General features: G+C 43.2%; 12 protein-coding genes and 5 non-coding genes across 17 annotated transcripts; 9 read left to right on the forward strand and 8 right to left on the reverse strand. All coding sequences in view use genetic code 12, as the record gives it.

Annotated features, from left to right (window-relative positions):
- Positions 1-14: 14 nt before the first annotated feature.
- Positions 15-3,869, reverse strand: FOB63_004670 (chromatin-remodeling ATPase; the record flags this gene model as incomplete). Its single annotated transcript, XM_002617682.2, has 1 exon — positions 15-3,869. The coding sequence occupies one exon, from the start codon at positions 3,867-3,869 to the stop codon at positions 15-17; it is 3,855 nt and encodes a 1,284-aa protein (XP_002617728.2).
- Positions 3,870-4,772: 903 nt separating this feature from the next.
- On the forward strand, positions 4,773-5,096 carry FOB63_004671 (uncharacterized protein; the record flags this gene model as incomplete). The annotated part of the gene is made up of 1 exon (XM_002617681.2): positions 4,773-5,096. The coding sequence occupies one exon, from the start codon at positions 4,773-4,775 to the stop codon at positions 5,094-5,096; it is 324 nt and encodes a 107-aa protein (XP_002617727.1).
- Positions 5,097-7,155: 2,059 nt separating this feature from the next.
- On the reverse strand, positions 7,156-7,884 carry RPS3 (40S ribosomal protein uS3; the record flags this gene model as incomplete). Its single annotated transcript, XM_002617679.1, has 1 exon — positions 7,156-7,884. One exon carries the CDS (start codon positions 7,882-7,884, stop codon positions 7,156-7,158), a length of 729 nt encoding a protein of 242 aa, XP_002617725.1.
- Positions 7,885-8,430: 546 nt separating this feature from the next.
- ADE6 (phosphoribosylformylglycinamidine synthase) lies at positions 8,431-12,471 on the reverse strand (the record flags this gene model as incomplete). The annotated part of the gene is made up of 1 exon (XM_002617678.2): positions 8,431-12,471. One exon carries the CDS (start codon positions 12,469-12,471, stop codon positions 8,431-8,433), a length of 4,041 nt encoding a protein of 1,346 aa, XP_002617724.2.
- A 571-nt stretch (positions 12,472-13,042) lies between these two features.
- FOB63_004674 (uncharacterized protein) lies at positions 13,043-13,533 on the forward strand (the record flags this gene model as incomplete). The annotated part of the gene is made up of 2 exons (XM_066102422.1): positions 13,043-13,250; positions 13,307-13,533. 2 exons carry the CDS (start codon positions 13,043-13,045, stop codon positions 13,531-13,533), a joined length of 435 nt encoding a protein of 144 aa, XP_065958190.1.
- Positions 13,534-13,624: 91 nt separating this feature from the next.
- On the reverse strand, positions 13,625-15,220 carry FOB63_004675 (uncharacterized protein; the record flags this gene model as incomplete). The annotated part of the gene is made up of 1 exon (XM_002617676.2): positions 13,625-15,220. The coding sequence occupies one exon, from the start codon at positions 15,218-15,220 to the stop codon at positions 13,625-13,627; it is 1,596 nt and encodes a 531-aa protein (XP_002617722.2).
- Positions 15,221-15,752: 532 nt separating this feature from the next.
- Positions 15,753-16,217, reverse strand: FOB63_004676 (uncharacterized protein; the record flags this gene model as incomplete). Its single annotated transcript, XM_002617675.2, has 1 exon — positions 15,753-16,217. The coding sequence occupies one exon, from the start codon at positions 16,215-16,217 to the stop codon at positions 15,753-15,755; it is 465 nt and encodes a 154-aa protein (XP_002617721.2).
- A 238-nt stretch (positions 16,218-16,455) lies between these two features.
- On the forward strand, positions 16,456-16,902 carry RPB8 (DNA-directed RNA polymerase core subunit; the record flags this gene model as incomplete). Its single annotated transcript, XM_002617674.1, has 1 exon — positions 16,456-16,902. One exon carries the CDS (start codon positions 16,456-16,458, stop codon positions 16,900-16,902), a length of 447 nt encoding a protein of 148 aa, XP_002617720.1.
- Positions 16,903-17,517: 615 nt separating this feature from the next.
- MVB12 (Mvb12p) lies at positions 17,518-18,040 on the forward strand (the record flags this gene model as incomplete). The annotated part of the gene is made up of 2 exons (XM_066102423.1): positions 17,518-17,536; positions 17,619-18,040. The coding sequence occupies 2 exons, from the start codon at positions 17,518-17,520 to the stop codon at positions 18,038-18,040; spliced, it is 441 nt and encodes a 146-aa protein (XP_065958191.1).
- A 138-nt stretch (positions 18,041-18,178) lies between these two features.
- On the forward strand, positions 18,179-20,173 carry MNT4 (Mnt4p; the record flags this gene model as incomplete). Its single annotated transcript, XM_002617673.2, has 1 exon — positions 18,179-20,173. The coding sequence occupies one exon, from the start codon at positions 18,179-18,181 to the stop codon at positions 20,171-20,173; it is 1,995 nt and encodes a 664-aa protein (XP_002617719.2).
- A 123-nt stretch (positions 20,174-20,296) lies between these two features.
- FOB63_005702 lies at positions 20,297-20,388 on the reverse strand. Its single transcript has one exon. It is a non-coding gene; the product is annotated as a tRNA-Ser (tRNA).
- A 131-nt stretch (positions 20,389-20,519) lies between these two features.
- Positions 20,520-20,601, reverse strand: FOB63_005701. Its single transcript has one exon. It is a non-coding gene; the product is annotated as a tRNA-Leu (tRNA).
- An 819-nt stretch (positions 20,602-21,420) lies between these two features.
- UGP1 (UTP glucose-1-phosphate uridylyltransferase) lies at positions 21,421-23,004 on the reverse strand (the record flags this gene model as incomplete). Its single annotated transcript, XM_002617672.2, has 2 exons — positions 21,421-22,884; positions 22,936-23,004. 2 exons carry the CDS (start codon positions 23,002-23,004, stop codon positions 21,421-21,423), a joined length of 1,533 nt encoding a protein of 510 aa, XP_002617718.2.
- Positions 23,005-23,878: 874 nt separating this feature from the next.
- Positions 23,879-23,960, forward strand: FOB63_005667. Its single transcript has one exon. It is a non-coding gene; the product is annotated as a tRNA-Leu (tRNA).
- Positions 23,961-25,044: 1,084 nt separating this feature from the next.
- FOB63_005668 lies at positions 25,045-25,126 on the forward strand. The gene has a single exon. It is a non-coding gene; the product is annotated as a tRNA-Leu (tRNA).
- Positions 25,127-25,197: 71 nt separating this feature from the next.
- FOB63_005669 lies at positions 25,198-25,279 on the forward strand. Its single transcript has one exon. It is a non-coding gene; the product is annotated as a tRNA-Leu (tRNA).
- Positions 25,280-25,514: 235 nt separating this feature from the next.
- Positions 25,515-26,765, forward strand: NPT1 (nicotinate phosphoribosyltransferase; the record flags this gene model as incomplete). The annotated part of the gene is made up of 1 exon (XM_002617671.2): positions 25,515-26,765. The coding sequence occupies one exon, from the start codon at positions 25,515-25,517 to the stop codon at positions 26,763-26,765; it is 1,251 nt and encodes a 416-aa protein (XP_002617717.2).
- Between the last annotated feature and the right edge of the window lie 118 nt (positions 26,766-26,883).

Raw genomic sequence — 26,883 nt, forward strand, 5'->3', positions numbered from 1 at the left:
TTTCTTGTTTTGAATTACGGCACAGGTGTGATATTGCCAGAAAACTCACCCTCGCCTTCATGATACATCGCCTCCAATGCTTGGGACATGGGTTCTTTGGGTGTTGACGCCTCAGTGCTAGTTTCACCAGACGTATCCTTGGAATTGGAGTCGCCATTTTCATCCCCGCCCAAAAGGAGGAAAGCAACATCCTTCTTCTTGCTTGCTGTATCCTCCTTCTTCTTTCCAAAGGAAGATTTACCTTCCATCACAACTTGTTGAACCTGTTCCTTTTGCTTGGCACGATCTCTCATTCTTTCTTCGATTGTACCCTTCGTCAAGAGTCTGTACACTGTAACCTGCTTTGTTTGGCCCAATCTGTGAGCTCTATCCATGGCTTGGGAATCAATTGTTGGATTCCAATCGGAATCATAGAAGATGACAGTATCTGCAGCAGTCAAGTTAATACCTAATCCACCAGCTCTTGTAGATAAAAGGAAAACAAATATTTCAGGCTTTGTTTGCCAGTCATGAACCAAGTCTCTTCTATCTTCCAACTTCGAGGATCCGTCCAAACGGACATAATTATGCTGTCTGAAGGTTAAGAATTCCTCCATCAAGTCCATCATCTTCGTCATTTGGAAATAAACCAACACTCTGTGGTCATTCTGTTTGAGTTCATCTAATAATTTGTCAAGCTTACTCAACTTACCGGATTCAGTAATGAACCTAGTCATCGAAGGCATCCGGATATTAGAATAATCGATGAAATTGTTGATTGGTGCCGGAAGCATGTCAGACTTTGGATACTCAGATATAGGTACTTTGTCTTTCATCAAATCAAGCTCCGTATTCAATGAGAGTGGCACTAAGGACGATCTGATTTCTTGATCGAATAACACTGTGTCGTAGTCTTGAGAACACATGTAATTGCTGCATCTCAAATTAATTGGAGCGCATGATACCTTTGGATGAGCAGCAGCTTGAAGGACGTTCATATACATATCAACATAAACTTTGTCCTTAATTGAAAATAGTTGGTTGAAAACGACGGAGTTTGATTTGACGCAATTATCGTTATTGAGTTCCAGGATCAAGAGACGTTTGTTTTGAGGAACAAATTGTTCATCGTCATCATAAAAGTACTTGAAACGATTAATACCATCGTAATTAATACTTGAGTACTCACGCAATGAAATTGCTCTCTCAAGAAGGTTTTTCTTGGTGTATTGTTTTAACTCCGCTGGGGATGCGTCAACAAATCTTAACCACCCAAAATTGTCCAAAGTATCGTCATGTGTTATATTTTCAGGGTTGTAAATGCTGAACATCTCATAAATTTTGTTTTTAGAACCAACGTTACTCTTTTCGCTAGGGACTAGTAACTCTTGATAAATTTGTCGAGGCAAGTCGAAGTGAATCAGATTCTTCAAGGAATAGTAAAGTTCTAACTCTGATTCACGTAAAAAGGAGCTTGTCTCCGCAAATGTACCAAATGTAAAGCTAGATTCCACGTCAGCTCTTTCGAATAAGTCTGGATGATTGCACACTTTTCTGAATTGCATCACCAAATTCATCAATGACTGGTTGCTTTCATCGTTAGAGCTATTAGATAGCAAGTCCATAATGGAAATCTGGGATTTCAACATTTGGTAATACTTCTTTTGTCTGTTTGTCAAATCACAGTAGATATCGATTTCTACCTTGTCACCAAGTTCACTCTGAACGTTCTTCTTCACACGTCTCAACATGAATGGCTTCAAAATAACGTGCAAACGCTTCAACTGTTGCTCGTTCAATTGTGTGTTTGACTGCGCATGACTTTCGATATCTTTAGAAAACCAATCACTAAACTCATCATGCGAGTCAAAAAGCGAAGGCATGATAAAATGCAATAATGCCCACAATTCTTGCATGGAATTTTGAATAGGGGTACCAGTAAGTAACAAACGGTTTCGGCAAGAGAAGCTCAACAAAGACTTCCACCTCGAGGATTGAGAGGACTTGATGGCCTGGGCCTCATCCAAGATCATATATTGCCATTTCATCTTCTGGAAGTATGGCGCGTCGGCAACAACCAACTGATAGGACGTCACCAACACATGAAATGGCGCATCCTTTCCATATCTGACACTCTTCCTGTCCCAAAATTTTCTCAAAACCTTCCGATCTTTAGCATTACCCCAGTACGGTAAAACTTTGAACTCTGGAACAAACTTGGAGATTTCCTGTTGCCAGTTGTGCAATGTGGATGCGGGGGTCACTACCAAATATGGACCCCATATGTTGTGCGTCTCGGCCAAATACGCCAAGACAGAAATACTTTGAACGGTTTTACCCAAACCCATCTCATCGGCCAAAATACCATTAATACCTTGTTCATACAAGTTTGCTAGCCAATTCAATCCTTTCACTTGATATTCCTTTAACGTACACTTTAACATTTTTGGCTGAGTAACACTCATATCTCCAATTAATGTAGGATTCTGGAAGTTCATTTCCTCACCATTGGTATCTGGGTTACGGAATGGATCGTCATCAAAAGCTTCAGCCTTGGATTTGGCACTGTTTAATGCATTTTGTGCGTTAGCAGCAGCAGCTCTGTGCAACGCTTCTTCGTCATCATCATCAAAATCGATAGAGTTGAAGTCCGTAGCAGCCCCTTCGACGCCATGGTATTTATCCAAATGACTCGAGCCATTTGCAGCCTTCAAATTTGGATCCGAATCAGAACCTTCAATTTCGCTTGTTTTGATCTTTTTGCTGATGAAATGCGAATACAACTCTGTCTGTGTGATCAAGAAGTTCAACTTTCTCGATTGTCTCTTTGCTTCACGGTCTTCTTCTTCTTTCTTGGCCTTGTCCATGATCTCCTTCTCATGCTTTTTGCGGGCTTCCCTTTCAAGCCTTTCATTACGCTTCCAGAAATTGAACATTTCTCTCATGGCACGTCTGGCTTTTGAAGTCAAATCCTTCTGGTTCTTATTATTTTTCAACTGCCAACGTTTGGCTTCTCTTGATGCCAAAATGGCTGTTTTCTTCAAGTTTATCAATTTGGCCTGGTTGCTTTGTTGCATTAATCGAGACACCTTAGGACCATCTTTTCTGGACATATCTTTCCAAATGGCGACAAAAGTGTTATCGTATTGTTTCATCACAGACTTCAACTCCTTTGTCTTTGTTGGAGACGACTTCGCATCAGCAGCAGGAGAAGATTCCGCAGCATTCTCAGCCTCTTTCAATGACATCTTAATGCGGAGTCTACCGTTTTCTTTGGCGTCACGCGAGCGAGATTTGTCAATACCATCATCGTCAGCTTTCCGTCTCTTAGTATCGTTAGCTTCAAAAGAGGCAGCTCTTTTCAGACCAGTCGCATCATCCACAAGATCGCCATCGTCTTTGAGATCGGCCAGAAGAAGTGCAGCAGCATTTTCCACGAGCAGAAGTCTCTTAGCTTCCAACTCTGATTCATCGGGATGTGTTCTGGTAGAACCCCAGTTGATCGTTCGAAGAGATCGAGACGCATTAGGATCAGCCAAAACATCTTCCATAACCATTCTGTCCATGTAATTGGAGGCGAAAGATTCGTTTCTGCTAATGGCTGACGTCAAACGTTCACGCTCAGCAGCGATAATAGAGAGATTCTGTGCCCGAGCCATAGCATGATCGAGTCTAGTAAGAACAGTGACCCGGTCTTCAAAGTCTTTCAAATAGCTCAGATCGACGTGGGAGAAAAGCGCCGGATCTTCGGACATACCATTGGCCAAGTACGGTGCCGAAGCGGTGCCTTTCGCTGGACCCAAGCTCGATGGATTACTGTGGGGCACATTGTTATGGGAGTAGGCAGCAGGAGGCGGCGTGTTTTCGGAAAGGATGGATTGTAGATTCATGGGCGCCGAAAAACAATTTGGGCACTAGTTTAGAATCGGGACAAGGGCAGAAATATCGGCTAGAAAAAATCGGTGCTTAGTCTATGATAGGAAGTATGGGGTGGGAGGAGATAGACAAGAAACTAGAAAGGGGAGTGGTTTTTTTTTTTGTCGAGGTCTTTTTTTTTTCCTCCTGCTTTGTAGAGCGCTCTCTGTTGAGCGCACTCTAATATTATGCGGTAGCAGTATCTTTAGAGTAGTTCTCACTTTTAATATCTCACCACCCATCGCCAAAATACTGGCCTTGGGTGGGTTTACGTCAACTAGATAGTGTCACTCTACGTGTATCCCGAAGTGGATGTAATTTTTTGTTTGTGTTTTTGTTGTTGTTGGGCCGAAAACGTGGCGTAGTGTTAGTTGCTGCGGCACCCCATTGGTGAGTCTCGCCATTCGGGCCTATGATGGACGATGATATCCACCCGCTCCACTCGAAGTCGCGTTTCCAAAAGCCGTGGTGTACGGGTGCACAGTTTCACACGTCTCCAATTTCAGGGTTACAGGGGTACGCTACTTGTGGGGAAAAATGATGGCAGCACAAAAAGACGCTGGTTCCAATATCATTCGATCCAGGCAACGGATTGGACAAAACAATCAAATGGGTGTAAATGGTTCTCATCACGTGACCACGGTCACGTGAATCACAACAACTGCTACCCCCACAGGGTTGGCCATAAACACGCCTGCTTGTATGCATGTAGCTGTTGTCCTTGGAACTGTTGGATTGAGAGTCTCTCCCAAAACTTCTCCACGGGCAATTTGGTAGAATGTGCCTGGGCACGGAGACTGGTGAATACACGACCGCACCATTTGCTGACAAACATTCTCATTCAGAAATTCTACGTCCTCGTCTAGTAAATTTCAACCATGGAACACCCTGCTTTCACATTGTCTGGTTTGTGCCTCGTTGGAGGCACAATGGGATATCTCCGTAAAAACTCAAAGCCTTCTTTGGTTGCCGGCATTGCATTTGGCGCATTGTATGGAGTTGCTGGTTACTTGTTGAAGAACAACGCCGACTGGGGTTTGGAATTGGCTTTGGGCTGTTCATCCACTTTGCTTGTTGCAGGTTTCAGCAGGTCTTCGTCCACAAACTTCAAGAAGCCTGTTCCTTTGGTGTTGCTTGCTTTGGGCGGTTTGTCTACTGCTTACTACGGTAAGAAATACAATGAATTCTATCCTCTTTTCTAAGTCTTGATAACAAAAGGGAAAGATCAACTTCCATTGTCGCTTATCCAGATTGTTAACGGAATATAACAAATTTTATATGCTGATATACTTTTCGGAACAGCGGATATTCGCCCGTATTACATAGTTTGGATATTTCACGATACTTATGAACAAGTAACAATATAGTAAGTGAAATGTAAAACACTACCACAGGCATGGATGCTGGGTAATCACCAATTATAGCAAAACTCGAAATGGCATACGTTGGGGCATTTGCGTATGCGCTAGATTAGCCGAAAGGAACCGAGCGTCGGCCCACCGGATGACAGTACGTTTTCGAAGCCTTTTAGCCGCAACTACAAAAAGAGTTCATAAAATGGTCGTTAAATAAATATATAGACTAATAATATTGTGTTAAATAGCTAGCAAGAACTGAAGTCGTAACCATCCCTTATCCCATAAGAACTCTAGTTGAGTTCCACAATCGAAATCTGTCTGTCTCTACAGATAGTCGAATCAAGCACAGGGCTTGGGGCTTGCGAGTCAGATGGAGCCAAAGGTGGCGAGGTTGGAGACACATTAGGGATCACAAATGGCTCCGACACCTTGTTAGATAATTCCAAAAACTTCATTGGGGTAGACATTGTATTGTTGTTTGTATGCGAGTTTGCTTTCAAGGAGTTATTCAGTGAAGTAATCAATTTGTTTTTCGATAGGTGTTTCAGCAGTGTATTGAAGTAGCTGAGATAGAACTTGGAGGATGAGGAAAAAAAAAAAAGAATGGGAAACGGGGGAGATGGCAAGTCTCTTTTATAGACTGCTGGACATGTACTTCCGACGGAGCTGCGGATCGCGCATATTCTGGGGTAACTCCGAAATGATACTCCGCTCCCCTCATCCGAAGTGACGTCAAGCCTCATTTTTGCCCCTCATTTTTCCGACAAAAGTTTTTGCAGAGTCTTTTATTACTCTTGCACGTCTACGAATAATAAATTTGGGAAGAACCCGAAAGTTTTTGCTAAGTTGCTTTGGCTTGGTTTAGGGGTTAAAAGGTCCTCGGACCGAAACGATAGATGCGTCACAGATGCGCCGCATTTGAATGACCTATTGTGTGCACAACTCCGAAAAATACGACAGCATGAGCCGACCAAAATGCAACATGTGCAGGACTTTCACATTAATCAGCATACAATCTGCTGATGGATCGTACAAATTGAGGAAAATACGACAGGGATAAGAAAACAACAGTGAGCTACGAGCAGGTGGATACGAAAAATAGTATATCACAGAGTTACGTAATGGATGGAGAATGATGGAAGCGTACTCGAATATTGCGGATGGAAATCGCCTCCTAACATGCTAAGTGTGGCTTTCCGGATGATTTTCCACACCAAAAGTGTAGGTCTTGAGCATGAACAAAGATTCCAGTAGCTGCCACCAAACAGTGTTCAAAAACAGTTCGGAATCTTATAAAGCTGGTTTGAAGTTGATTCACACAATAATGGCACAAGACACGCAGATAGTCACCGCGCCAAGATAGGATGAGAAAAAAAAAAAAAAAAAAAAAAAACTTACGTCAGGCTGGGGCGTATTCGCGTAGAAAGCTCTATAATCTGCATTAATTTTTCTGATGTTAACACATTAACTATCTTACGAAGAAAGTTCTCGTTCTGTACGATTAGTTCAGGGGAATGCTAAAGTCTGTATTTTATCCGTTTGTAGAAGCCACACCACGAAAGCATCTCCGATACCATCAGTCCAACATTTTGAAGTTATTCCTATTCTTCATCCAACTGTGAAGTTAGCGAGTGAAAATTTGCGTACAAGTCGTTCGATCATGCACTAAAGGGGTACTTCCTCTTCTTGTATCAACCAGAAACTTGTTCAAGCTGCAAGGGACAATCTAAACGACATTGTATAAATCTTGCGTTGGGCTGATTCGGCGACAAGTATCCTATGCTCTTTGCTTAGATAAGATCTAAATTGTCTACTAGACATACCCACACATCCTTTGGCATATTTTACAGGTTATGATTACAAGACATTCCGATCGACATGTATTAAACAGAGATTAGACAGTTTAAGCAGTGGCCTCGGCAGCAGCTGGCTCAGCTTGCTTGTAGACCTTGACAGTTGGAGCTGGAACAGACTCGTCCTCCTCCTTGTACTCAGCAATCATGACAGCATCTGGCAAAGCCTTTGGACCGAACTTGTTCTTAGCTGGGTCTCTCATGATCTTGACTCTGATACCCAAAACACCTTGTCTCATCAAAACGTGTCTGATGGCAGTGTCAATGAACTCTCTGGTTGGTTGACCAGAGTGGATCATGAAACCGTCAGCGTACTTTTGGGACTTGGCTCTGGCAGCTCTCAACTTACCAGAAATGACAACCTCAACACCCTTGGCACCAGCAGCCATGGTGAATCTCAAGACACCGTAAGCGGCTCTTCTGATTGGCAAACCACTCAACAACTTAGCCTTCAAAGCCTCGGCTTGGACAGCAGCAGAAAGAGCTCTCTCTTCAACTCTCTCAGCGTAGATGACAATACCGTCTTGAGGCAACTTGAATCTCTTGACAATCAAAGAAGTCAATTCGTGGATTCTTCTACCTTGCTCACCCAAAACACCTTGGGTGTTAGAAGCCTTAACAATGACTTCAGTCTTGGTGTTGGTCTTTCTGACCTCAACACCAGCGTAACCTTGTTCGGCCAATTCTCTGGTGAAGAATTCGTTCAATTCGGCGTAGAAGACACCGTCAGCGACCAACTTTCTCTTCTTGGACAAGATTCTTTGGGTTTGAGCAGACATTGTTGTTTGAGTTAAGAAAAGAAGAAACTTTTTTTTTCACACAGGCTGAAAAATTTTGCACCGCTGGAGTGCGTTTGTGTCCGTACACGACCCAGTCAACACTTTTTCACAGCTGGTCGTGTGAAAGTGATAAAAGTCACGTGAATTTGGACTGGAGAACTACCTCTGTACAGACTACAGAATAGTAACTACACTATTAGGTCTCCTCAATATTGCTGAAGATATTCGAAGTAAGCAGCTGATATCTATAGAGATAGAAAGCTTTTTGAGTAGCTGTAATCTTCATGCCCGCAAATTCGCTGTCTAGTTTACGGGAAGCACAAAAGTAATAATTTGGGCCACAGCCGAATGAATGCTAATCTCGACTTCCTTTGAAGACACTAATTAGAATATTAGTGCTATTTTCCCCTTGATTTCATCCTCGAATACTTCCAATAGTAAGTATTGACGCCGGTTCATGCATGCTTTGTTGTATCTTATCTCTCAACCTTGCGATTTTATCTTGACATAATGCTTCCTGCTATTCATTCGTATTAATTAATCTATTTAAAAGTTGTCCCCGACCCATTCTCTTGCCGATCTGAACAAGCCGATCCATGGCCCATAGCCTTCCCACTCGGCATACTTTTCTGCAGGGTACCACGAGTTGGACTCCAAACGGGTAGTTCTCTCTGGGTGAGGCATCATAGCCAAAACACGTCCACTAGCGTTAGAAATACCCGCAATGCCATCAGGAGAACCATTTGGATTGAATGGGTAAGTCTTGGCCGTCTGACCGTAGTTGTCAATGTATCTGATAACCGACTGCTTGTCTGCTTGGAAAGACTCTTGAGTGGCCCCGTCCTTGAAAGATGCTCTACCTTCTCCATGAGCAACGACAATTGGAAGTTTAGAACCCTTCAACTTTTGCAAAAAGATCGAGTTATTGTTCTGGTCAACCTCAACCATGACGTATCTGGCCTCGTACTGCTCACTCAAGTTTCTCTCGAATGTTGGCCAATGTTCCGTACCTGGAATCAACTCCGCGATACGACTCAAAAACTGACAACCATTGCATGCACCAATTGCGAAAGTGTCGTTTCTGTCCTGGAAGAACTTTTTGAACTCGTTTCTGGCCACGTCGTTGAACAAAACAGATTTGGCCCAGCCAGCACCGGCGCCCAAAACATCACCGTAAGAAAAGCCTCCGCACGCCGCAATACCGGTAAATTGGTCCAAAGTGACTCTTCCGCTCAAAATGTCAGACATGTGCACATCGTAAACTTCGAAACCGGCCTGTTGGAATGACCATGCCATTTCTTGTTGAGAATTGACACCTTGCTCTCTCAAAATGGCCACCTTAGGCTTTTTGGAACCAGCTGGAACACCAATGCTTTTTGGGTCAAAAGTCAATTGATAAGACAAACCAGGGTCGTTGTCGTCAGAAATAGAAGCGTATTCCTGTTCACTGGTTTCGGGATTGTCTCTCAATTTCTGGAGGTGATAAGATGTGTTGCTCCACAACTTTTGCAACTCCGCTCTGGTGTTTTCATACACAACCTCTCCATTAACCTTCACGGAGACTGTTTGAGCCTTTTGTGGCTTACCAATGACGGAAATGTATTTCTCGTCCAAGCCATGAGAAGCCAAAATTTCCGAGAACTTCTCAAGGTCAGATGAGCGAATCTGGAAAACAGCACCAAGCTCCTCGTTGAACAAAGAAGTCAACGCATCTTCTTTGCTCGAAACGTTCAAATCAAGCCCGCAACGGCCAGCAAAAGCCATTTCAACAACGGTGGTGAACAAACCACCTTCAGAACGGTCGTGATAAGCCAAGACATCCAAGTCTTTGTGCAAAGCAATCAAGGCATTCAAGAAACCCTTGAAAAGTGCATGCGAACGAACTGTTGGAGCGGAATTACCAACTTGCTGGTAAACTTGGGCCAATGCAGAGCCACCCAATGCTTTGGAAACATCAGATGCCAAATCCACCAACACCAACACTGTGTCTTCGCCAACAAATTTAAGTTGAGGAGTCCAGGTGTGAGAAGTATTCACAACAGGGGCAAACGCCGTCACACACAAAGACAAAGGTGCAGCAACTTCTTTGTTGTCCCACTTCATCTTCATGGACATGGAGTCCTTTCCGACAGGAATTGCTACACCCAAATCTGGACACAAGTCCAAGCCCACTGCTTGCACAGCTTCGTACAACTTGGCACCCTCTCCATCATGCAGAGCAGCGGACATCCAGTTAGCAGACAACTTCACTGTGTCAATGGCTGGGATATGGGCAGCAAAAACATTGAGCAACGATTCAGCCACACACATCTTTGCTGATGCCGATGCGGAAATCAAGGCCAAAGTCGGTTTTTCACCCATAGCCATGGCTTCTCCTGTGGTGACAACGGTTTCACCGAGCGAAGTTGCTGTCACACCAACATCGGCAACAGGGACTTGCCATGGTCCAACCATTTGGTCACGATCAACCAAACCGGTGACAAAACGGTCACCAATGGTGATCAAGAAGTTCTTGGAGCCCACAGCTGGGAGCTGCAAGACACGTTCAACGGCTTGGCTGAAGTCCAAGTTTGCAGTAGAGAATGGCTCCAAGCGCAAGTTTTGCGTGAGGGCAGTTCTGGCCATCTTGGGTGGCTTTCCGAACAAAACAGACATGTCCAAGTCAATTGGAGTGGTCTTCAAAAGCGAGTCGTGCAAAACCAAGCGTTGTTCTTCTGTGGCTGTTCCGACGACGGCAAAAGGAGCTCTTTCTCTTTCACAAATACCCTTGAACAACTCGAGGTTTTCTGGAGCCACTCCCAAAACGTATCTTTCTTGAGATTCGTTACACCAGATCTCCATAGGAGACATTCCAGGTTCCAAGGACAAGATCAGACGCAACTCGAATTGGGCACCCAAGTCGTTGTCATGGACCAACTCAGGCAAAGCGTTAGACAATCCACCAGCTCCAACATCATGAATGGATTGGATTGGGTTTCCCTTTGCGCCAAGCGAAACACAAGCGTCGATAACCTGTTGCGCTCTTCTTTGGATTTCTGGGTTTCCACGTTGAACGGATGCAAAGTCCAAGTCGGCCGAACCCTCACCAGAAGAAACAGAAGATGCAGCACCTCCGCCCAAACCAATTAACATACATTGGCCACCGAGAACAATAAGGTGAGCTCCAGGAGTGATCTTTGTGTTTTTCAATGCCAAATCTGGACGAATAGCACCCATACCACCTGCCAACATGATTGGTTTATGGAAGCCTCTCAACTCTGGATCGCCATTGTGGTTTTTGACCTCAGTGGTCAAAGTCCGGAAATAACCATTGATAGCAGGTCTACCGAACTCGTTGTTAAACGCAGCAGAGCCGATTGGAGCCTCAATCATAATATCTAAAGCAGAAGCAATGTGGTCAGGTTTTCCTACGTCTCTTTCCCATGGTTGGGGTAATGTAGGAATGTTCAAGTCAGAAACAGAGAATCCAGACAAGCCAGCCTTGGACTTAGATCCACGACCAACAGCACCCTCATCTCTAATTTCACCACCAGAACCTGTGGCAGCACCCGGGAAAGGAGAAACAGCAGTAGGGTGATTGTGGGTTTCGACTTTCACCAAGGTGAACACATTCTCGCGGATAGATTTCCATTCCTTTGTCTTGAAATCTGGGGTGAAGACGTAACCCAAAGGACCCTCGAAAACCGCAGCATTATCAGAGTATGCGGAAACGGTATATTGTGGATTTTTCTTGTGAGTGTTACGAATCATTTGGAACAAAGACATGTCCTTCTTTACACCGTCAATGGTCCAATCCGCATTGAAGATTTTGTGACGACAGTGTTCGGAGTTGACCTGGGCAAACATGAAAAGTTCAACGTCAGTTGGTTTCCTTCCAATAACTGTGTTGAAAGCATGGATTAAGTAATCGATTTCACCTTGGTCCAATGCCAATCCCAAGTCTTTGTTAGCTTGCACCAACTTGTCTCCCGAGATGTCCACTTCAACCAAAGGTTTGGGCGAATGGTGGGCAAACAAATCATCGTGGTGAGGAGCATCGTCATTAAAGAACAAAGTCTGGGTCATGCGATCGAAGACTGAAGTCAACAATTCGCCCTTCAGCTCACGCAAGTGCTGAAGCAATGGAAATCCAGGTTTCGCAGTGATCAACAAAGACATTCCACGCTCGATACGCTCGACAAAGTCGCCCAAACCACAGATATTAGAAATATCTGTGGCTTTAGAAGACCAAGGAGAGATGGTGCCTGCTCTGGGCAAAACACGCACCAAGACGGCGTTTTTCTCTTCCAAAGGCGCAAACTCAGCGGTGTCAACGGCGTCGCCCGAAACGACAGCCAACTGTTGCAACAATTTGTTCGACTCCACAGTCAAATCGACTGGAGAATCATACGTCAACAAAATCTCCACCAACTTCAATTGCGCAGCGGTCAAGTCTTTTTTCAACGACACATAGTGGGTATAGGCGGAACTCACATCGGAGATGACACCAGCGTGGCCCAATTTTTTTTCAAGCTCCTGGACCAAGGTGCTGACTCTGAAGCGAGACAAGGCGCTTGGGCCCGGCAAAATAAGAAAACTGTCACTCATATGGGTTCAGACAGGGCAAGAGATCTTGAGGCAGCAGCGTCGCTCAAGATTTGCTTCGAGTCAAGTTTGTATTTGCTAAAACGCTAAATAGACCTGGAGGTGAAAGGACAAAAAACCCACGCAGGAAATTGAAGCGTTTTTCTATCGCGACAGAGTCAGAGTCAATTAATTATTCGCACTCATTGATGAATGATGAGATGATACGGCGATGTGAAGATCTTGAGCAACTTCACATGAGTAAATGTGATATTGTATGATTGTTGTACAGACAAGGTGTTTAGTACAAAGTAAGTGATCGGTGAAGAGAAGGAATTTTGAACCTAATCAGGTCGAACAAGTTTAACGAACGAATGTATGGACATTACAGAAACAGACTTCGAAGGTACTGGGGATAAATGAATAGTGATGGCGATTAACTTTATCACATCAATAAATTCAATAATAAATGATTCATATTGAGGTGAAATTTTCCCTTACCAATGACCGTGCTCAATCTCATCGGGTCCAAGAAACGCCCAAAGGTCCTGCACCAATTCATCTCATCTCGTTCTCCAACTAGCTCTTCTTGATAATGGCTCAGGGAAACCTTAAGTTGAAGTCCAAGGCCAAAGGCAGAGTCACAAAAAAGCAATCTAACTTGCGAGCAGCTGCCCCTTTGATTCTTAAACCCAAGAAAGCCACAGCTAAACAAGCTTTTAAGTTGAAGCAATCTGTGGGTTCTTCTATCGGGACAGAAAAGTTGATTGCTAGCAGAGTTGGTCATTTGGAACTTATTAAAGGTTCGAGAAGACAAATCGAAAAGGAAGACAAAGCTTCAAAGAAAAAGTCGGCCAAGTAAGAATGCTGAACGAAGACGCAGAAGTACAGTTTGAGATTCCTGACGATGAGGCTTTGCCTTACGATATTGAGAAGGCTAATTCAGAAACAAACGTTTCTGATTCAAGAGACCAGGACCTGCCAGAGACACATGTGAGTGGCATTCCCGAGTTGGCATCTTTGGATCCTGATTTGGCGGCGGATGAGTTGAAAGCGCAGAGGAAAACTCGCCGCAAACTCTACTAAACGCACTGGTATTTGTATATTATTAACATGGATTATTTTGAAATGAGAGCGAAAGTAGGCATATCCTCAAGAGAAAGCGGAAGAAATGTTTTTAATGAGGTACTGAACCAATCGAAGCCTCTTGCGCTTCGATCTCCAAGTTTTGTCTGCGCATAGAAGTTTCTTGCGAAGTGACAAAACGCACTATAGCAAAGGCGAAAACCACTGTCAAGCCGGTCAAAAGCGCATTAATAGGGATTGGATTCATATCAAGGTAATTGTGTGTGATACTGTCCATGACTTGTTGTAAGATATTGCACAAACCTGAAAAGCAAATGATTGTGCCATAGACTGTACCAAAAGTTTCGAAGCCGAAAACTTTGGCGCAGAAATCAGAAACTGCTGTGTAATAGAAGGGTCTATAGACCACCAAAAGAAGGATCCCAAGATACGTCGCAGGAAGCCACGACAAACAGCCAAGAACACCAATAATAATGGAAATGGCTGAAAGGATTCTCAAAACACTTACCGTGGTCAAGTTGTCCAATATCAAGCCAATAAATGGGATCGCTACTAGTCCGCCCAATGGCAAGGCAAAGTCAAAAAAGTGGTTAATCTTTGTAGCAATCTCTTCGTCTCCATAAAGATACAATTCTTGCGCTCTGATAGTGGCGACAAAATAGTTGATTCGAAGCATTTGAATGGTAGTGAAGATTGTCATCAACAAGAACCAGGGAGACTTCAATTGCTCAGTTATTGTATAGCCGTGCATCACGCCAAAAACGCCTCCAGTAGATTCGTACAATTTGTCTTCAGCCTGTTGTTCGTACACAGATTTCACCGAGCACCGTGAAGCACGCAGTATAGTAGAGTCTCTTCTGTCGGCAAATGAAGTATAAGATCCTCTTCTAATGAGAAGAGACGTGGTTTCTCCAACAGTGGGCTGGTAGTACACTGCAGTATCATCTGCTGTGTTTCTGTCAGATGGAATAAGCAAATCCTTATCCAAAGGCTTTCCGGTTTCGTCGATGGCTGTTTCTGCAATCTTTGCCAACGTGCCCACAGTTTTGTAAGAGTCGGTAGGCATAATGGTGATTTGACAGAGGAAAATGAAAATAGGCACCACTAAGTAGTAAAGGAAAAACTGGTGGACAGACAAGTGGGTCACATTGGTGTAAATAAGTCTGTAAACGAGAAACAATGCAGACAGCGAGTCAAATGCTCCGGTCAAGAGAGCCAAAATGAGCCCAGAGTTTTTGGGAAAGCTGTTTGCCAACTGGAAACATGAGATGAACACAAACGGACCGCCCAAAGCCAACAATGTATATCCACAAAGGTACCCATCAATAAAAGAGATCGATTTGGCAAACAGCAATGTGGTGGCACCCAAAAAGATGATAAAGGAGCCAATGATTCCTGAAACTTTTGGTCCGTACTCATCTAGTAATGAACCAACAGGGAGAGCTGAAATGTTGGTAACCATGCATGCCACAGTAAAAAGAAAATTCAAGGACAAATCTTGGGCCACGCAAGACACAGGGTGTCCGGACGAGTTCACTTTGATATCACATTTCTCGCTGTAGACACCCTCTTTCAACAATATCGGCTTGATAGCAGCGAATCCAAAAACTGGGCCAGCGGCTAACAAGCACCAGATGATAGCACAAGAGACTTGGATAACTTTGCGCACTCGGCTAACCTCTGCCATTGGAAGTATGTACTGGGAGGGAAAAAATTTTCAAGCGGGGTGGCTAGTCCTTTTTTATAATGCTCGAGCTTGCTTTATCTTTCTCGGACTTTACCGATGTGCGAAGCAAGCATATGCGCACTACATGGCGCTAAGAAATTTACTAAAATAAAATACGGGATCTGAGATGTGGTTGATTCATAAATAACCGATGCTAGCTTGTAAGGGGACATTTGGAGTTAGTGTATATGCACGGAAAACAAATATGGAGGGGTCTCACTGAAAATGGCTGCAGTGAAATTGGGGAAATGTTATGTATGAAAACGTCTCCAAATGAATTTCAGGTTCAATGTTAAAAACCCTTCTGTTTCTCTGCAACGAGTGTTGCAGGGAACTTATTCATAAAAACTAAGAAGGCCGTTTCTTGGAGATGACACGTGAGGTTTTGACCGTACGAATGATCACCAGACTGTCAATGCACCAGGAAGTAATCTTGATCTTAGTCTTCCTTTGCGTAGATTCAGTTCATTGGTCACTTTACCATGAAAGAAGTTTAAAATGGAGACACAACATGATCCATCGAACGGTACAGATTGGTAGACCGGCTCACTTTTTGCACCATGTGATGGATAGTGATAGTTACCACATTGAGAGCGACAAAAACCCCGATGGCGACCAAAATTTTGAAGCCTGTAGATTTGGTGAACTCCTTATGTTTTGACTTCTTCTTGTCGTCTTTGTTATCGTCCTTGTTATCGTTCTTGTCGTCCTTCTTGTCGTCTTTCTTGTCGTCTTTCTTATCATCCTTGTTGTCGTCTCTCCTGAGCACATATTCCCGTTTTGCACCAAAAGCTACTTCTGCTTGTGATCCCATATCGCCGTTCCATGGGCGCAAACCCAGTTCGGACTGAGGGTAGAAAAACAAAACCAACCCGACAAAGAGAAGAAGGGCACTAAAAAACGTAAAACGTTTGAGCGTCTTAGACAGTGATTGCCTCGAGACAGTCTTTTCATTCATTTTCAGCAGAAGATGGAGGCGGAAGCAAATGAAATCTGAGCGATGAAGGGAAGGAAGCGAAGAAACCAGAGTGTATTTACCTGATTCCCAAAACGGTTAACTAAGTGCACCAGATACAGGCCCGTGCCTTTGGATCCACTGAGTGAAAAGTGAGCTTTGGCTGTATGGTCACGTGCGCGCGCAGCTCCACCATTTTCATTTTTCTTTCTCATCTCTGCAACAAAGGTCAACATTAGCCATGTCGGGGATTTTGTTTGAGGACATGTTCAATGTCGAGTCTATCGACAATGCGAGATACAACAAAGTTAGCCGTATAGAGGCTCAGTCCTCCACTTCGCAGGACATCAAAATCACATTGGACATAAATAGAGAGTTGTTTCCAGTCAAGGACAATGACTCTCTTACGATCGCTTTGGCTTCCTCTTTGGGTAACGAGTCCTCTATGTTGACCTCCAACGGTTCATGGAGACCTCCTAAGAGAGGCGACAGATCTTTGGCTGACGACTACGACTACGTGATGTACGGCACTGTCTACAAATTCGAAGAAAGCTCGGACAATGACAAGATGGCAGTTTACATCTCTTTTGGTGGTTTGTTGATGCGCTTGGAGGGTGGCTATCGGTCCTTGTCCAGCTTGAAGCAAGAGAACGCTTACATTTTGATTCGCCACTACAAAGACAACTAGGCGGGCTCTCGTGTGTAATATAGAATGAAGTCATCATAAGGGTTATTTGCTGTAGCACAACCACACAGCATCATGGAAGTTAGGCCAGAATACTGTCGCACTTATGACTATCATTGACTGTTGAAGCTTATTCAACGAGTGTAACGAGTGAATGTATGAAGTACTTGAATCGATCTCGGTTTTGTCATCTTCATGGTCATATAGTCCCGACGCTTAAACAGCCTATAAAAGTGACACGCTGTAGATGTATCTCTCAGATCTAACTTAAGAAAATCCTGAAGTCACATCTGTGTAAATAATAATTGGTAGAGCCTATATCAAACGAAATTCGATTCGTTCGTTATTCAAGAATTGTTTCAAGAATGATATTGTGGACAGTCTCTCAGTATTAGGCGTCGACACTATATAGGATTTTTCAAATGAGCAAAATCCGTCGTGTGGGCCTGTTTGAAACGTTTTCCGTCGTCCTCAAATGCTGCAGTGAAAAGAAATTCTAGTCAACCTAGTTCGTTCGCAGAATTGAGGCTGAATGTATGTGAAGTGCAAGTGCGCACCGATCTTCATTATCGCTATTACATTTGATAGTCGTTTCGTTGATAACTACATTATACTTCAATGGAAGACACAGATGCCCGTAAGTAAAGCGACTCCAAATTTGTCTTGGACTGCCAACCGCTTTTCAAGAACGTTATATGAACGCGTGTTCTAACATACAGCCGATCCTTTCCTCCAACAAGTGCCGTTGATTCGCAATCCGGCCTTCCAGCCGCCAAAACCCGTTTCGCTCAATACAAACTACGGGAAGTTACTAGCCACACTTCCTGGGAGCGTGATTCCCCCGAAAGTTGCCTTGAAGAAGGAAGAACTCGAGCAATGGATAGAGCAGTTGAAGAATATCAAGCAGAACAATCTTCATCTGGAGCTGCAAACGCAAGCGTCAGTCAACTACACGCAGTGGTTGAAGAAACTGCAAATGAAAGTCGCTCCAGGATTCGACTTTGACGGAATGACTCCGTTGAGTGCTGGCCACCTTGAAGTCGCGAGTCCTCGGTTAGATCGGGCCGCCGATGTCCCCAAAGGTGAATCCCCAGATGTCCTGGGTCTACGTGAGGACCTTGGCGACTTGCAAATTACATAAATTTAACGTAGTATCATCTGCTTTGGTGGAGTTCTCATTCTGCACCTCCATAATAGTACAACTTATCTTTTGATCGCGGTAAATGCACACGCTTCCACAGCCACTCTTCCTTAAACTACATACTGCTACGTCGCCAAAATGCTTCGAGGAGTTCAACCTCGCTTGAAAAAAAGCGTTCTTTTGGCTTTCGTATTGGCCCTTAGCATGTTGGTTTTCTTCACATTGAATTACGTCAAACCACGCGACGTCCTTGTTAAACCTGTCAAGTTGGCCCAAGAAAGAAACACTTTCAAAAATCCCATCTACGATTCTTGGGCTAAACATACTCCACTGAAGAGCAAACTTTCTAGATGTGATGACTACTTGAATCGGCTTGAGAAGTTGCTCCCGCATCGGACTTTACCGGGATTTGAAGAAGTTCGCAAGACCGTTTTCACACCGCTCTTGTATAAGAAAAAGCGCTGGATAGCAGAAGAGAAGAAACACTACCGGAGAAGGCTCAGGGATAAGGGAATCCGTTTGAACGATGGCCACATGAAGATCTTGGAGAAACTTTACTACGACGAATTGCGAAAATTGAGTCTCTTCGAGAAGGGTTTTATTCATGATCTCAATCATCTACGTACTTTTGGAAATTGTCTCACAGACGAGAAATGTACTATCTTACGTGACGATGCTCATTCCAAGAGTCTTACTGGGAAGCTACTTCCGTGGTTTCTGGGCTCCATGCCCACTGTGGATCGAAAATTAGCCATGGCGTCTACAAAATCTCTTTTAGCCCAGCTTAAGGAGACACTGAAAGGAAAGGGAATCGTGATCCCGCTTTTCCCCCATCAAGAGAAATCAGTTCAGTTGCGGAATACTAAAAGCTTAATTTATGTGCTTCGCGCTTTGCAAAATAAACTTCCGATCGAAATTACATACGTTGGAGAAAAGTTTATCAATAAAGCAACCGAGGACTCACTTCGGAATGCTGCAAAAGACCCTTTGGATGTCGTTCCCCATTCTCAAGTCGAATATGCTAACTTGAATGGAATTGCAAATACACTGTTTGAATGGCCAGCTCAAAATATCAGTTTCGTCAATTTAGATCCAACCCTAGTTAACTCACTTCAAGTAAGCGACAGTCTCATGTTGGTTTTGTCCAACATCTTCAATTCTTTTGAAGAAGTTATGATGATTTCTCCGAGAACGATTCCCTTGAAAGAGAACTTGGAATCTCTATTTGAAAACGATGGATACAAGCAACATGGTACCCTTTTCTTCAAAGAAAGATCTCTGTTGGAGTTCAAGCCTCAGAAACCTCCAGCGGGATACTATGACGTCAAGCAGCTAATCAATCGATATGCGGGTGTTAATGATTATGACAAACAATTTTTCGGACTCCATGTTCCGGAAACTCAGCATACAAGCTGGGTAAGAGAAAAAGGTTTTACCAGACTTGCGGATCCTTCCTTCATGCTTTTAAATAAAACTAAAACGTTACCTGGTCTCCTCATCTCATCGGCTTTACCGTTTTATGGTGTCTTAAAACCTAAATATGATTTCTCAGGAGAATTAAATCCTGAAATAATGTGGCTTGGACAAGAGCTTTCGGGCACAGTTCAGAAGGTCAACTTTAACTCGAAGTTTGCAGTTGCTGCTGGCGTGATTACGCCATTCAGTAACAGAGAAGTTTCGGGCAGCTCACAAGAATTATGCTCGAGTTCATGGGCCCAGTTGTCCGATGTCGACGACTATACACTCATTTATGTCACGTCTCATCAACTCGATAATGGTGTTTTGCCAAAATTTCGAGAGGATTTGGAACAAAAATACGTTGAATCTGGTGCGGGCGCAAATAAACTGGATCACACCCTAGTACAAAATACCGTTGCCAAGAATCTTCTTTTTATCCAGTCTGTTCTCCAAACTATTCCGTTGGAAGAGCCATATCCAAATATGGCTGGGGAACAGACTAAAGCTTGGCGCCATTTGAATACTTTCGGACTGGCAAAAGATTATTGGTGTGCCTACGACATCGTAGGCAGTGCTCTACTGCCGAATAGGGGGTTGATTATTGACTATGGTAAGAAGGTTACAAGTCGCTATAGATTTCTATTCGATTTGTGGGAATACGGAAGCAAAGTATAAGTTGGAATAAACAATAAAGGCTCGTGTGGTTAAGAATAACTTAGGCACCCAACCAATATATATAACTTGAATTAATTTGCATCTTGGGGAAAAGTATGATAACATTCGTAAACCAAAAAATAACGTCACAGACAGGATTCGAACCTGCGCAGGCAATGCCCAACACCTAAACTGCTAGTAGCAGGGTGTCGCCTTAACCACTCGGCCACTGTAACTGTATATAATCGTAATAAATTTGAGACGTATATGTGTTTGTTATTCTTCTAAAGTAAGTGGATCGACTTAGATTGAGTATTATCAACTTTGGAGAACATAAAAAGACTGAGCATAGATGTGCAAAAAGTAATGACTCCGGCGTGATTCGAACACGCGCATCTTACGATAACAGAACTTGAGTCTGCCGCCTTAGACCGCTCGGCCACAGAGCCATTTGCTGATGGTTAAACCATGTGTATAACTATCACAGTTTAAACTACTTTGAATTGTCGCCAGTATTAGTATTCCATGTTAACTGAAATACAGAATTTCGAAGGGGAACTCATCTGTTTTTTTGTCGCGAATTTTGAGTTGAGCTGAGCATAATGAGACGAATATGGTAATATGTAAAACGTACTTACTTTCGTAGTCGGTTAGATCATCGTTCTCTATCCAATTTGAGCTCTTTTGGTAGTGTATTACTTTGATCATATGCATTACGATTTTTCCGATACATTCATTCACCTACTAACACTTGCTTTTCGTTTATAAGATATCTTACGTCCACTTGAATATTTAACTTTTTATACTAATAGCCTCTCTGATATGTAAAAGAAAGTGGATACCCTCGGAAGCTTATTAGGCAAAAAAATTGTCACTTTCGATTTTTAAGAAGAGGTGAATGAAGTATGTGTTTTGATTCAGGTGCTCTCATTTTGTTCAAACTTCGGTACGAACGCGATAATTCGTGAACTGTCTGAGACGCACAATCAAACCCTCCTACTTAACTGAGACCAGACGACTTGTCAAGTCAAATACCCTTGAAATTCATCTCTTTTCTGCTTTGTAAAATGCAAGGATACTTTACTAACATAACGAAGTCATTTTTAAATCTTCGACTGTACAACTTAAGATCCAGTAATCCGTAGTACACTAATGGAAATATTTGCGATTACGGAATTGCTTTAAAATGTGCCAGCGGTACTTCACCACTCTGTGCAAACATAATACATCAGATGTCGGAACTATGTCTATTAGTTCTACTATCGTAACTAATGTTCCAAGATACGCAAGTTTCCAGTAACAACAACGTTTTCCAAAATAGCACCATTTGGAATGTCGATCGACTCGCCTTCATTCACAACAATGATGACAGTGCCCTTCAAAGTCACATTTCTACCCAAGCTAACATTACCAGTGATGGTTAAGTGGTCTAACTCCAAAATTTTAGGCATATGAGGCACTCTCTTTTGAAAGTCATTCACTTTCTTAAAGTGTGAGCCCAACTTAATCAATGGGTTCGAAAAGCCATCTCTAATTGGGTCTAACTTCAAGGCGCCGTGTTCGAGATAGAACAAGTCAGACTTGACTAACAATAAGTCGGAACAGGTTTTGACAGGCAAGAATCTGGATCTAGGCACAACAACACCATGTGCACCTTCAAAGTGTCTGATGGCTGCACCAACAGCGGTTTCCAATTGCAACACATTGATGTCTGAGTTGCCTTTGGAGATGGTTTTTTGGTTAGGAATGATCTCCGACTCAATGCTGTTGGATTCCACCAATCTCTTGACAGCTCTTAGGTTGATCCACAAGTTGTTGGTGTTGAAGTACTTGAACTTCTTGATACTCTTGAACTCTTCCACATGTTCCTTGGGAACTTGCGCAATTTCCAACAATCTGACCTCACCCTCGTAGTTGATCAAAGTACCACCTTTCACATCGGCTCTGGTCTTGTCAGTCAACTCCATAAGGTATTCAGCACCGGTTTCGATCATGTGGTCCAAAATTTTGGTGTCCACAGTTGCACCCAAGTTGTCACCGTTAGAGACAAACAAGATCTCTCTGCCTTGAGCCAACAAAGAGTCCAACTCGCCTGAGGACACTAAACTTTCAAACAAGTCACCGTGTCCTGGTGGGTACCAACATTCCAAGTCATCGTCTTCAGAGTCAGGAACAGGCAACAAAGAGTCCTTGAAAATTCTAGGGAATCTCGACTGGTTGAAGGTTCTCACACGGATTCTGTGACCCTGGTATTTTTGAATGATCTTGGCGGTGTCAGCATCGGTGTTGAAAGAGTTCATCAAAAGAAGAGGCACATCAGTGTCGTATTTTCTGTTCAAGTGCTCGATCTGACGCACAGACAAGTCCAAAAACGTGTTTCCGTCTCTCACCTCAATGACAGACTTTGGTCCCACACATCCCATGGAGGTACCCAAGCCACCATTCAATTTTAACACGGCCAATTTGGCCAAGTTAGCGGTTTCCTTCTCGGGCTCCTCTTTCAAGCTGCTGTACTGCACGACTTCACTGGGGGAAGGAGATTTGATCTTGTCCCAGTCCAAAGTGTTTCCCGACGCCTTGTCTGTCAAGTATCTTCTGAACAAGGCGAAAAACGTATCCAACTCGTTTTCAACACGGCGTTGCTGCTCAGGATTCTTCACGGTATCGGCCAAGCGATTCAAAGCATTCCGCATCTGGGAGGCAGCGACATTGGTTGCGGTGTTGTCGAAAGCCTGAAGTTAGTAAGATTGCATGATGGAAGATAGTAAGGCACGGTTCATGACGAGACATTGAGACGGCCGAGAATGTCTACTACATACATATGTGGATTGAGTCTTGGTGTGCTTCTTCATCTTGTACGACGCTAAGTAATTTCTAGTGGAAGAACAAGAAAGTGGAGAAAGAAGGAAAGACAGATATTTTTATCCACAGACAGGCGCACCCCCAAAAGCGGCACACGCACACCGCATTGTAGAAAATTCTCGGAGAGCAATCATCCGCCAACAAAACAAACGATCTTTGGGCTTTTACAAATCTTCGCCCCAGAATAATTACACAAGTAGTCTAATGAGATACGATATTCTTCTTCAGGCCTTATTCTTCATTTTTGATCGCAACTTCTCGACTCGTGGATTGCGCGACCTGGCCATTACACAGGGCCAATTAATTGCGTTGATCCAATTAAGACATGGCATGATCCGAACACTTTACCTTTTCCTCTCACAAAATGCCGGTAAAAGAGAAAAGGTGCATCGCTAAGCACAAAACCCTACAGTCTCTTTTTCCGGGCCTATTGGCTCTGAGTTTATTTTTACTGTGTGTTTCTCGTTTCTTGCTGTCTAGCTTACTTGTGCTTGCTTTGCCGCGTCAATAACGTTGGCTTGCGGTAGACGTTGGTATCACTTGATTGGCCAGCATTAGCAAAATTGTATACTGGTGGGACAGTATAGCTGGATTTCCGCTTCGAGAGGAATGTCAAGTTTTTCCGTCAACGTGGTGTTGTCGCCCCAGTCCGGTGATTAGCATTCCCCGCAGGCGTACATGATTATTCCAGAAAATAATGGACGCACCTATTGTTCCACAACTGCATGCATGCATTCTGCCTTCTTATTCTCCTACCCCGTAAAATCACCGAATTCTAGAGTATGCGCTTATGCAGACTGCGCCATTAGTCACTAGTCATATTTTCCTGTCCTGGTCTCCCAGCCTATATTTCCGTTCAAGTAGGGCTCTGTGGCCGAGCGGTCTAAGGCGGCAGACTCAAGTTCTGTTATCGTAAGATGCGCGTGTTCGAATCACGCCGGAGTCATTACTTTTTGGAATTCTTTCTTTTTGATGCCTATCTTTCGGATCTGCTTGTTTTTCTTGCTTGTTAAACTGATCAATAGTGGGAGTACGTCCCATCGTGACAATCTTATTATGAGCCCGTCCCAACTGAGACACCATATGCGTCGCGCGTGAGCATGAGCGGAAAAATCAGCATTCGAGAATATGCCATAGAGTATTAGGTACTTGTGTGTCTTTATGACTTAGCCGTAGTCAAATTCACTTATACCCTTGGAGAAATAATAGATATGCCAGACCATGATCATCTTTTAAATTCCCCATTCACCTCATGATGCTTTCGCATAGAGTACCGCACTTTCTTTGATCTTTGATTTCTTATTCATACAATGTAGTTCTTTTTCTACGTACGATCGGTATTCATATACTGGGATTCTTCTAGATCCTCGTTAAAGTTTCTAAAGCTGTGTGATCTGTGCCAAGTGCTATCATTACTTTCTCATTATATTTTTATTTGGCTGGTATAGTTCACCCTCACCTCGTCCGCAAGCGTGAAGGGTGAGGAGTACATCCTGTTCTTTGAGGGAATAGTAACATGTTTCTGTTCTCAAACTTCGACATACGAGTTGCCATGTACCCGAAGCGAGCAAGCATAGTGGAGATAAGTATGTACTAATTTGGCTCATTAGAACACTCATACTTTGTGTTCGAGGGTATTGCCATGAATAGTTAATTCTAAATTTGTGATCCCAATTTTTAGTAAGAAGTGTCAGTCAGCAAGAACAACGGCCCTCAAGGCAACGTCAGGTACACTTAAACGCAATGCCTATTCCTAAAGAATCGACAATTCTTGTCTAATTACTTCTCTGTATTTGCCACTATTTATGATTTCAATTATACTGTGTGAAAAAGAGTGTGTCAGTTATACTCAAGGCTCATGTACTCCAACTTCAAATTTAAACCAGACATGGGGTGAAGTCAAAAAAAACAACACAACATTAGGTTAAGACGGTTGCAACCAACATTTCTCATTAATTGCAACCAACCTTTTCCGTTATTTATAGATATCAGACAATGAAGATAACCACCGTAAATTATACTTCATCAATGGCTCTGTGGCCGAGCGGTCTAAGGCGGCAGACTCAAGTTCTGTTATCGTAAGATGCGCGTGTTCGAATCACGCCGGAGTCATTATTTTTTCCACTCTTCTGTGCAAAAACAAAGAAAACCGAGTCTTCACACTGAAGTTATCATTCATTAATGGCTCTGTGGCCGAGCGGTCTAAGGCGGCAGACTCAAGTTCTGTTATCGTAAGATGCGCGTGTTCGAATCACGCCGGAGTCACTATCTTCTTTATTTTTTTGCTTTGCCACTTTCTAAACTAATAGAGAAAGACAATAATTGGCCATTAGTAGTTTTCTTGGCTAGAACAACCATCTCCTTGAAAATAACTCATTTGTATGGTCTGAGATGATTACAGGAGGTACGGGTGTGACCCATGCATTAGTAGATAAACGAGATAGACAACGACGCTTTTGCCATAGCAACCACCTACAATTTATAGAACTCCCAGCAAAAAATGCCAATCACATCCCTTCTAGACACAGACTTGTACAAATTGTCTATGCAAGCTGCAGTCTTCCAGCATTTCAAAGATGTTCCCGTCAAGTACAAATATACTAATAGAACAAAGCTGATGGTGCTTAATCGCGAAGCAATTTCATGGATAAAAGAACAGGTAGCTCAATTGGGAAATCTTCGTTTCACCGAGGAGGAAATTGGATACTTGAGGAAAACTTTGCCTCATTATCCCAAGGAATACTTTGAGTCATTGAAGGACTTCCGATTGAAGCCTGAGGAGCAAGTTGTTTTCTTTAACGACGAATCCAACTTAGAGGACTTCTCAATATCTATTTCGGGAACTTGGTTCGGAACCATTCCCTACGAAATCCCGCTTTTGGCTCTTGTGTCGGAAGCTTACTTCAAGTTTGTGGACACTAAGTGGGATTTCAATGGACAGGAAGAACTCGTGGAGCAAAAAGCAAAGCAACTCATGGACGCCCAGTGCGCCTTCAGTGATTTTGGAACCCGCAGAAGAAGATCATTCAAAGCTCAAGAAATAGTGGTAAAGACACTTTGTGATTTTGCTGAACGGACAGGAAACCAAAAGCTATTTTTGGGCACTTCAAACGTGTTGTTGGCTAAGCAATACAACATTCCTCCCATAGGAACTGTGGCCCACGAATGGTTCATGGGAGTTGCTTCGATTACGCAGGATTATGTCAATGCTAATAAATTGGCTATGGACTACTGGATTGAGTCGTTTGGACCTGAGAATGCTGGTTTGGCTCTTACAGACACTTTTGGAACAGACGCATACCTTAAGTTTTTTACAAAGCCTTTATCGGATTATTACGTTGGAGTTAGACAAGACTCCGGTGATCCGGAATTGTACTGCCACAAGATAGCTGCGCATTACAAGAAATTGGGCTATCCACCATTTTCTAAGACTATCTGTTTTTCAGATTCCTTGAATGTCGAGAAGTGCTTGAAGTACAAGAAGACGGCGGAGGCTGACGGGCTTAAGGTGATTTTTGGCATCGGCACGTTCTTGACCAACGACTTCAAGAACAACGTTGCTCCTTATGAAAAATCCCCACCCATGAACATTGTCATTAAGTTGAGTGAAGCAGCAGGTAACCCATCCATCAAAATTAGTGACAATTTGGGGAAAAACATGGGTGACCCAGAACTTGTAAAGAAGGTAAAGTTGCAACTTGGATACCTCGAGAAAGAGTGGGAAGAGGGGGATGAGACACATAGATGGTGAATCTTCGGCTTTTCTATACATAATTTTGAATAATAATATATATCTATTTCTATTAGCCAGTATTAAAAGGATTAGACATGTCTTTCTTGACCATGACCTGCACACATCAGCACATCAT

The sequence above is a fragment of the Clavispora lusitaniae genome (assembly GCF_014636115.1).
Source record: "Clavispora lusitaniae strain FDAARGOS_655 chromosome Unknown tig00002663_pilon, whole genome shotgun sequence".
Lineage (NCBI taxonomy): Eukaryota > Fungi > Ascomycota > Pichiomycetes > Serinales > Metschnikowiaceae > Clavispora > Clavispora lusitaniae.